Source organism: Cynoglossus semilaevis, chromosome 16 (genome assembly GCF_000523025.1).
Source record: "Cynoglossus semilaevis isolate Cse_v1.0 chromosome 16, Cse_v1.0, whole genome shotgun sequence".
NCBI classification, from domain to species: domain Eukaryota; kingdom Metazoa; phylum Chordata; class Actinopteri; order Pleuronectiformes; family Cynoglossidae; genus Cynoglossus; species Cynoglossus semilaevis.
Genome location: NC_024322.1, coordinates 148,228 through 158,613, shown reverse-complemented (window position 1 = coordinate 158,613; position 10,386 = coordinate 148,228). Strand labels below are relative to the sequence as shown.

Below are 10,386 nucleotides of genomic sequence, written 5' to 3'. Positions count from 1 at the left end.
GGAGACTGAGAGCCAGGCCTTCTTGACCAACATCAGTGTGTGACCTCACCAATGTGCTTTTGGAAGAATGGTCAAAAATTCCTATAAACACTCTCCTCAACCTTGTGGACAGTCTTCCCAGAAAAGTTGAAGCTGTAATAGCTGCAAAAGGTGGACCGACATCATATTGAACTCAGGGTTAGGAATGGGATGGCACTTCAGTTCATAGTATGAGTCAAGGCAGGTGAGCGAATACTTTTGGTAATATAGTGTATGTGAGATACCACTCTGGAAAACTTTATTTTAAAAAGTCCGTTTTTATAAGCAGGAAATTAGTGGAACACACTCCCACAAGACATAAGAGAATCCATCTCATACTTATTTAAAATAATCTAAAGAAATGGCTAATTTACCAACCAAATATGTTAACATTAGCCATTAATCTCCTGAAGTACATTTCTTAAATATTTGTGAAAGGCCTATAGTGTAAAATATTGTACCTGTCCTGTAAATTGTTTGCCTTTTATGTCATTTATAGCTTGTCGCTACCATGCTACATTGCCTTGCTCCCTCTGGCAGGGGGGCTACCAATGTACGTAGATTAGCCTTTTGGCTACAATTGAGTGCATTTACATTTTATCTTTTAAGGTTCATTAATATATACGTTGTCCCTCTGTAACAAATAAACTTGGAAGGATTCGCTTCTTTTAATCAGCAGACCTTTATCCTGGTTTGCACACACATTTTATTATTATTATTATTATTTGTAACTAGAGCAGTGCCTGCTTTTCAAATAGTTGCCTTAAATACAACAAAGAACGGTCTGCTAAGGTTCGCCACAGTTTGGAAAAACAATTGATGCAGCATAGATAACAGAGTAAGGGCTTGTGTTTATCATGTCAGTGGGCCCTGATGGGTAAAAATATATAAAAAATGAAAATGTGTCTAAACGTGTGTCCACTGTCAACATTGTTTATGTTCATGCACTCCCCATCTTCTGATCTCCCAATACAGATCTCCTGCCACATGTCAATTCTAGTGACTGTCCAGGGGAGAGGTGCTGAAATGGTTTGCTGTGTGTCTGGAACTTGGGAAGCAAGGACTTCACCAATCCCAAAGAGAAAAATTCAGATTGGCTGGAAAAGCTGTGATTCGTGGAGGACAACCCTGAATATGCTTGAGGACGTTTTGGAGTTAAAGTGCAAAACAACAGAGTTTTTCAGAGAAGTACAAGAAGGAACAATATCCCACTTGTATCTGACTACTCACTCAGTATTTGCAGTGTGAGCTACTGTACAGGGGGTTCGTTTGGGACGTTCTCAACCTTCAGCATTCTGACGATACATTGCCACATCCCCTAGATATGAATTTATTTAGAAAGTCTTGTTTCCTCACTCTGGTGAGGAATATGGCTCTGTTTACATTTGCCCTTCATTATGGCTCACAAAGATAAGTCTGAGGCTTCTGATGCCAAAAGAAAAGCCATGGGGCCCACAGAGAGGGAAGACAACAGAAGGGGGAACGTCGTCATTCCATACATCGCAGGGGTTTCGGGAAAAACTTAGGAGGATCTTTAACCAGCACCAGATCCCCGTACACTTCAGACCCGGTAGACCCTGAGAATAAAACTGGTTCATCCCAAAGGCAAGACACTAAGAAACAAGCTGGACAATGTGGTATATGCCATTCAGTGCAGTGAAGAATATACGGAGCTGTACATTGGGGAGACCAAACAACTGCTACACAGGCACATGGCCCAACACAGCAGGGCCAACTCCTCAGGACAGGACTCAGCTGTTCACATATCTCAAGGGCAACTCGCACTCCTTCGAGGACAGCAATGTTCATATTTGTCACACCCACGGTATATATTTACTGTACCCCACCACCAGTGAGAACAGAAGAAGCCTCTTGGATGAGAGGCGAAACCTCTTTTTGAGAAAATTACGAGAGTTACGAGTGCTCAACCGAGCCCAATTTTTCCTCTCGAGAAGAACAGAAGTCGATATCTATCTATCTATCTATCTATCATCCTAGATAGAATGATAGATAGATAGGCACGTATCTATCTATCTATCTATCTAGATAGATACTGTAGATACGTGCCTTTTTATTGGGCATCAAGCTTGTTTTATTCCACTGATGTTTCGGAATAGTCCCACTCTACCTTTACATGCCTGGTGGAGATCTGAACTAAGATAGCTATAGCAGCTATATCTTATATGCACTCTAGTGTGAGCACTTGTCTAGTTGTCAATAAATCCTAACTATTCGTACGTCTTTTGTCTTGGGCCCTTTCTTGTGTACGGGTGGAGATTGTATACGGTGGCTGCTGTGAGGGAGTCCTGTACGGCCTGGCTAATTGCAGCAGGCCTAGCTCCGCCTAGATTGGAGCAGTGTGGTCAAAAACGTGTTCATTCAACATATGCGAGGATTAATTAATAATTAAATCAAAGAAACAAGACTGGAAATAGATGCCAGGTTTTCATCTCTGCCGAGAGGAAGCAACGCACACTTACTGCAGCAAGCAGATCAGAGGTGAGCTTCCTTGACCAAGAAATTTCAGCCCATCTTTGATGATCATTTAGCAGATTATCGGTAAAATCTGTTTTTCTGTTGTTTGAAAGCTTTTACCAACAGGTTTATCTACGGCATAGAGGGTTGCAACAAATTCAAACTACTACGCAGCCTTTCAACACACCTGCTACGATGTAGCTTGCAGTGTGCTACTCCTTTAACACACATGCTCAACACTTTCAAACCAGGGAAGTGACGGGAGTTACTGTACAGGGGACAGCACAGGTAAGGAGTGTTGCTTTTGTACTATATCATGATTGTTTCATTTCACTGTTTGTATTGAAGATAGACCAATGTACTGCCCCTTCTAAATTGACAGCATTGGCCCCTAAAGAGAGTCGGCCTGGTATACACAAGCCTATTCAAGCCAGGGTATCAAATCATAATCCTTGTTTTAAACGCTACTACTATAATTAAGATAATTATTAGGGATGCACCGAATATTTGGCCACTGAAAATTGTCAAAAGTGCATTTTCGGTTTGAAAAGACACCGAAACAAAAACAGCCGAAGCAGGAAATTATGATGACTCAAGCAAAAACCGTGGCTGGTCTAAAAGTTTTTGAAATGAGTGGTGTGGACACATTTCAATATATGTGAGAAAGACCCATGGATAGCGTTTGCAAAACGTGTAATGCTGAAATTTTAAAAGTTTTAAGAGGGGATGCATCTGCAAAGAGTTTTTCCACATCTGGTTTAATTTATCACTGGAAATCCAAACATCGTATAGCATCCACCATGCTGAAATACCTCTTTGCGCAGACCAGGAGTTTAATAGAGAACATTCTCTCTCTTCTTGCCCTATTTGAGCAGCTAACTAAAGAGATCAGCTTTTCTAATGCATCTGTAGCAGATGTTATTCTTTAATCACAGCACTAAAGCGTCTTCTCAGCAAAAAGGCATGTTTCACTGAGATCTGTACAAAGTCATAGCCATAAATGCAATGGTACTAATAATTAGCATAATAATTTCTTTCCGAGTTTCGGTTTTCACCCTTGGTTTCCTCATTTTCAGTTTGTTTTTTTTTGTTTCGGCCAACAATTTTAATTTTGGAACATTCCTAATAAATGATTTAGTGTAACTGTTTAAATAACGATAATAACATTTTATCAATTAATATAATTATTTACGAAATCCAAGAGAGAGAAAGAGAAAAGTTTTTGTAGAAAACAGATCGCTGGTGAAGATGTGTGGTGTGTCCATCCCAATTAGACAATGCAAAAGGTGGGCAGGAGACAAAGAGAAAAATGTTCATGCTGCTAAAATAGAAAAATAAAAGGAGAACTCCCTTTTAGAGAAAAAAGAGGATTGATGAGCTTTACCTTACTAAGGTGTGCTGGCTATGCAGTAAATGTGAAGAAGAGGTTTTTCAGTGAGGACTGACAAAATTTCTGGATGTGTTTTTATCTAAAGTTACTAGATGGTTAAGAAAACAACGAGCAGAAAGGCTTCACACTGATATCACATATCTAATACAAATACTAATATGTATCACTCATTAAATTATACATATTAATATACATATTATACATATTAAAGCAGAAGTGCAGAACATTGTTCTTTGTACTTTTGTAATATACAGTATGAAAAAAAAAAACAACAGCATGACGACTTGGTGTGTTTTTTATGGCAGTAGTAGCCTCCAGCTCATTTCAGTTTGAGACCCATATTTTATAGGTAATTGCCAACTTCGACCCTGGCTTTTAAATACAGCAAGCAACATAAACTGGCTGCAACAGAACCCCAAATATACATAATATTTATTTAATTATACAGTGTGTGTATTTTGAAATGAAACTCAAGATTAACTTAAGAAAGCACTATTTAGTATACAGGTGAAGACCACCTCCCTCCTTTTGGTCTCTCCTCCCTTCTCTCCTTCAGGAAATTCTTTTCTTTTTTTATTATTAAGCAAATGTACAAAAGAATCAAGGTAAACGCGTTTATATCACCACAGCAAAACAAACAAACAAACAAAAAACGTAAAAAGACTGTGAAAATGAGTGTATAGTATATGTTTTTTTACATATGACGTCACTTCCTTGTTCCGCCTATGTCGCAGCCGACATAGACTACATGTTGTAATTCGCTTTTGTGCTCTTTATCCACACTTTAAGTGGACATACTTTTGTATTTTACGTTGGGAGAAATGACGCTGTCAAAATGCTTTTGGTGTTACTGTCCTTTCAAGCCCTCGTTCAAGGTAAGGCAAACAAATGTTACATGTATTTAAAGTAATATTTAGTCATTTTTACAGGTCTGCCGAACTGTGTTAGAGAAAACGTTTTAATACATAATCTCTCTTAAACGAGGACTCATTGCGCAAGTACTCTAATGTGACGTTTTAGTGATATTTCCTGGAACTCATTGCAGTCGTGAGGGCTGTTTTTATGTAGGCATTCTTTTTTGTTTGTTTGTTTTTTCCCCTCTACGTCTTGGATACGCCTGGTCATGTAGGAAGACATCGACAATGTTCCTGTTAGCCATCTCCACAGGTTTATATCCCATCTTAATGTTGTACTGTGGTTTGCCTCAACATCAGCGATAGTTTCATTTCCAAAGAATTTTAACGTCATCCTTCTATAATAGAAAAGTTTCATTAGAATGCCTTAAGCATTGTAAACCATTGTGCCCTCCTTAAATTAACTTGTACAAAACATGTACACTCGCACAAAGAAAAACGATATTTTTATTTACTGTCTAACAGGTGAGGAGAATATAAAGTGTTTTTTTCTTAGATAATTCAAGGTAAGAATACTGAGATCTCCAATTTCTGTTTGACATAAAAGGAGAAGTTAAAAGTTAGAAAAAGTTTTGTAACTAGCTAAATCCCAATAAGTTTTTAACAACATATTAAATGTGCTCCTTAAAAGGCAAAGGGTCAACCATTAGGATTTATAAAAGAACAGACTATTTTATGATCCTTGTCTAATCATATTGATATTTCCTTGTTAAAGTTCTCTTTTCTCTGCATTTAAAAAGGAAGGTCTAGTTAGTCCTGTACTCTTGTCAAAAGCATGCAGGATCTTTTTAAAAGCCTCTGATAAGCTGGGGACAAACAGATGACAGTGTCATCCACATAGAGCTGTCAAAGAAACAAAAGTATTTGACTGTGGTAGTATTTTTTCTTTTTAATGTAATGTAAGATTTAAAATTGGACACCATCTGACCACTGTTGTGGTCAGAGACCAACAAGTCCACATACAGTGAAATCATACATCAAAATCTTTTCTTTTTTTTTTGCAAATCTGCAACATACGCAGCCCCTATAGGGACATGGGGAATAAAAGAGAAACGTATCTCGTGCTCACGAGATACTTTCTCGTGCGCAGGAGAAAGTATATCTAAGACATTTTGCCACACATACATACGGGGTAATACATTAAAAAGTGACATATGTACTGTATATATGGTGAGCATTTAATTAATGTAGGGTACCTCATTTAGACACAGGAGGGCACTGTTGTTGCTGTTGTTCTACTGCTGATAACAGTGTGGGGGAGGTTCGTAAAGGGTAAATAAATACATAGCGTATTTTTCTGACTATATGTTGCACTTAAAATCCTTTAAATTTCTCAAAAATTACCTGGTGCGCCTTATGTATTACTTCTGGTTGTGCTTACTGACCCTGAACCGAGTTGATAAAGCCAAACCACACGGTTTGTATATACTAAACACCGGTCTAAATCCGGGTATATACTGATGGTGTTTCAAAAAGCCTTGGATAATTTCTTTTTCTTCTTCCTGTTATTCACTGTCATTTCTACTCTTAGTTTCAGTAGTGTCTCAGAAGGCCCCACAACCACCAATTAACATCCTTGCTGATGAGTGGCTGCTGACATGGAGTTCAACTGATGAAAATGATGTCACTTACACAGTTCAGTACCTCAGGTGAGCTCCACCGAGTAAAACTGATCTACTGTAATGTTGTAAATCTAACCTTTTACAAACCTTTATCTGTACAAATTGTAGTCTTTTCTGTATCTCGTATTTCGGACAACATGTAACTGAAGCTATGTTTTCTATCTGTCTGTCTGTCTGTCTGTCTGTCTGTCTGTCTGTCTGTCTGTCTGTCTGTCTGTCTATCTATCTATCTATCTATCTGTCTGTCTGTCTGTCTGTCTATTTTTACTGCAAGTATAGAAGTGAGTTTGGAGGGTTGTTTCACCACTTACAGTGGTATGAAAAGGTTTGGGCACCCCTGATCATTTTCAAGATTTTCCTTTATGGATCACTGGTTGTTCGGAACAGCAATTTCAATTAAATATATCATATAGCAAACAAACACAGTGATATTTAAGAAGTGAAATGAAGTTTATAGGATTTACAGAAAGTGTGCAATAATTACTTAAACAAAAGTAGGCAGGTGCATAAATTTGGGCACCCCAACAGAAAAATTACATTAATATTTAGTAGATCCTCCTTTTGCAGAAATAACAGCCACTAAATGCTTCCTATAGTTTCCAATGAGGGTCTGGATTCTGGTTGAAAGTATTTTTGACCGCTTTAAAACAGACCACAAATTTTCAATGATATTCAGGTCTGGGGACTGAGATGGCCATTCCAGAACGTTGTACTTGTTCCTCTGCATGAATGCTTTGGTAGAATTTGACTCTATGACTCGCACTTGATACATGTCAAGGTGCTTGCCTCTGTCACAAAAAACAAACGCCTGTGGAAAGTTTCTTTGCCTGGCGAGTAATGGGATCCACTGCAGTGTCAGGTTACTTGAGGGATTGTAAAAACTGTAAAAAGTTTTAAATTTAATAATTGGGAAAAGTCTTATTTTCCCTGTCTTACATACATGATACAACACAACATTACTGTAAATTAATCAAAAAATGATGGAACGTTGCATTTTGAATCCTGGCTCCACACTTTAGAATCTTCTTATCCACTGTCTGTCGTACCCACTGAAGTGCAGCAACCTTTTAGTGTCAGTCAGACGGTTCAATTTGTTAATGCCTATATTACAGATTGAACATAACTACATAACCCCAAATATGACTGGGTTAAGCCTTTACCTGGTAATGGGTGGAAAACTCATTGCAGTTTGCGCTATAAAATTTTCAAGCTTTACACCGTAGAGCTCATCTGGCATATGAAGAGTGCAAAACATGCAGCACGTTTGGCTGATGTCACCAAAAAGCAGTCCAGATCCTAGAGCAGTCAACTCCGCCATTAGTGCAGAGACTGCTCTAAAGGTATGATATAATCATATATAAAATTGGGCTGCATAAAATTGGAATTTGTTCCTAATCTTACACTAAGTGGAAGGAGAGGACATTGTTTTCTTCAGCTTTTCGTCATTCATTCTTATGAACTCCCAACAGCTAAGTAGACCAGTAGAGGAACTTTCCATTATATATTCAAAATAGTAGTTGATACATAGTTCAAAGTATCTATCAAGACAGGCTGTGGGTGGAGGAATTGCTGCTGGCTTTTATTCTCACTTTATTTCATTGAATAAGTCTTTGCATATTAATCAAGTATCATGTAATACTTCTACGTAGAAATATTTCACCAATATTTTAGCTGAATCTATATACTTATTTGAATTTGTTATCATCTGTACTTTTTAGATGATTTGATCCTCCAGCACTTGTGGTCATTCATCTGAAAACTTCTGTGCCTTTCACACTGTCCAACCAGGGAGTGAAAGGGGTTTTCTGTGATCAAAGAAATCAAGCTCTGTCACACATACACACATTCACTCCTCACACATGCCTCACAGAGTTATTGTATTTTCATATAATTGTGATGTCCTCAATACAATGTTTAAAGTCGAAGCATCAAGCTGTTGGTTCTTTTGTGTCTGTGTTTTGTTTAACACATGCACTCCAGAAATGTAAATGTTAACACACACCCTGCAGAGTATCAGTAATTAAATAAAGTTACTGTTTTTACCATTCTGACAGAAGAGTTTATTTTGCATTATTTCATTCATTTACATGGCAGAATGGGTGCTGGGTTGGACTTAAATTTGATTGGAAATCATCCTACAAAAATCTAACATTTAATTTGAAAAATCCTGGGCGTGTACTACTGTAGACAAATAGCCTGTTGCTCAGAAACAAATGCCTTGATAACGATGACAAGCTTTGAAGCTTTTAATTTAATTTAATTTAATTTACAACCATCAAGCCCTATTCTGTGGTTTCCGTGAATTAAATTTCTACTTGCACGTTAATGTGCTTATTTCTCAACATCAACATGTTTATTCTGCAATTGTAATACATCTGTCTGCAGTTTAATATGCTGGTTAATTTTTAGTGATTGATCATACCATGTCATTCAATGAAGGGCTGATTTAGTTTAAAAATGTAAACACATCAAAATACAAATACCAGAAAATATCTGCTGCTATGGAAAATGGCATCTATTGCTATCACCCATCAAAATCGGCTTGGGATAGTTCTTAGTCAAGTTTGACACAAACAAGCTTCTTCAGTTCTAACTGGTGGTGGGGAGTGCAGCAAATAAATACTCTAGGTGAGAAAGAATAAAGCTACTTCAGCTCCACCCTGTTAGGTGGGGCCTTGGGATCAACTGTGAAAGTGTAAACAGTCGTCAAGAGTCTGATATGGGTCGTTGTGGTCCCCATCAGAACGGTTTTGGTCACCGGGAACTGTCCAGTTGCCTAACAGAACTTTTTAAACTTGACCATGACCTGGGTGACTGAGAATCTTCATAGACACAAATAACAGCAATGAGATGTATATGTTTAACCCTTTTTTTTAAATTTGCAAATAATTCAATGGAAACACGTTCAGAAATGTATACAGAGGTAACTCAAAATGTAGTTTCCTAGAGTTGAATTTCTGTTTTTGTGGTGTTTAGGGATGTTTAGATTGTAACGAGTGTTGTTTTTGAAATGTTTGTATTCAACAATGTATTTTATTGCTGCGTTAGGAATGTAAAGGTGTGTGAATATATAGGTCATATATAGAATGGAATGAAAGGCAGAAATGTGTTGATAAATTCAGGTTTGTTCGCCTCATTTTAGATTATATTATTCCATGGCAAGAATGTAGTAGAAAGAATATTGGTATAAATACCAGTTACAAGAAATGGGAATTTATCAGTTATCAGTTTTGTCACTTGAATCACAATTCTGAATAGTGACAGACCTAAAAAGTACACTGCTATAAAGTTGTGTTTTCTTTGTTTTCCCTCAGCTTTGACCACACTGTGTGGAAAGATGTAGCTTCCTGTGTCCAGACATCTTTCACTTCCTGTAATGTTGCTTTCACTAAAGCTGACAGTGAGCATGGCTGTGTCAATCTGCGTGTGCAAGCAGAGAGAAGTGGACTGAAATCGCAACCTGTGCAAGCCTGTAGCAGACGTAAGAAATCAGCATATCTATCTCTTTATCCAACTATCAATCTGTCAATCTCTCAATCTGTCTATCTGTCTATCTGTCTGTCTGTCTATCTATCTATCTATCTATCTATCTATCGTCTATCTGTCTATCTGTCTATCTATCTGTCTGTCTATCATCTGTCTATTTGTCTATCTGTCTATCTATCGTCTATCTATCATCTATCTATCTATCTATCTATCTATCTATCTATCTATCTATCTATCTATCTATCTATCTATCTTGTCTACCTGTCTATCTGTCTATCAATCTATCTATCTATCTATCCATCTATCCATCTGCTCTATCTATCTATCTATCTATCTATCTATCTATCTATCTATCTATCTATCTATCTATCCATCAATCCATCAATCTATCTATCTATCCGTCTATCTATCTATCCATCTATCCATCTATCTATCTATCTATCTTGTCTATCTGTCTATCTATCTATCTATCTATCTATCT

At 37.4% G+C, this 10,386-nt stretch overlaps 2 protein-coding genes across 2 annotated transcripts in view; both read left to right on the top strand.

Annotated features, from left to right (window-relative positions):
* Positions 1-1,965, top strand: part of LOC103391493 (interleukin-10 receptor subunit beta-like) — a 15,582-nt gene extending 13,617 nt beyond the window's left edge. The window contains exon 8 of the mRNA XM_008327771.3: positions 994-1,965. Within this exon, the coding sequence (XP_008325993.2) occupies positions 994-1,043 (50 nt within the window). The 3' untranslated portion in view covers positions 1,044-1,965. The remainder of the gene's footprint in view (positions 1-993) is intronic.
* A 2,636-nt stretch (positions 1,966-4,601) lies between these two features.
* The window catches only part of ifngr2 (interferon gamma receptor 2), a 20,156-nt gene continuing 14,371 nt past the window's right edge, over positions 4,602-10,386 (top strand). Inside the window, exons 1-3 of the mRNA NM_001361158.1 lie at positions 4,602-4,758; positions 6,329-6,446; positions 9,734-9,900. Coding sequence (NP_001348087.1) covers positions 4,719-4,758; positions 6,329-6,446; positions 9,734-9,900 — 325 coding nt within the window. The 5' untranslated portion in view covers positions 4,602-4,718. The remainder of the gene's footprint in view (positions 4,759-6,328; positions 6,447-9,733; positions 9,901-10,386) is intronic.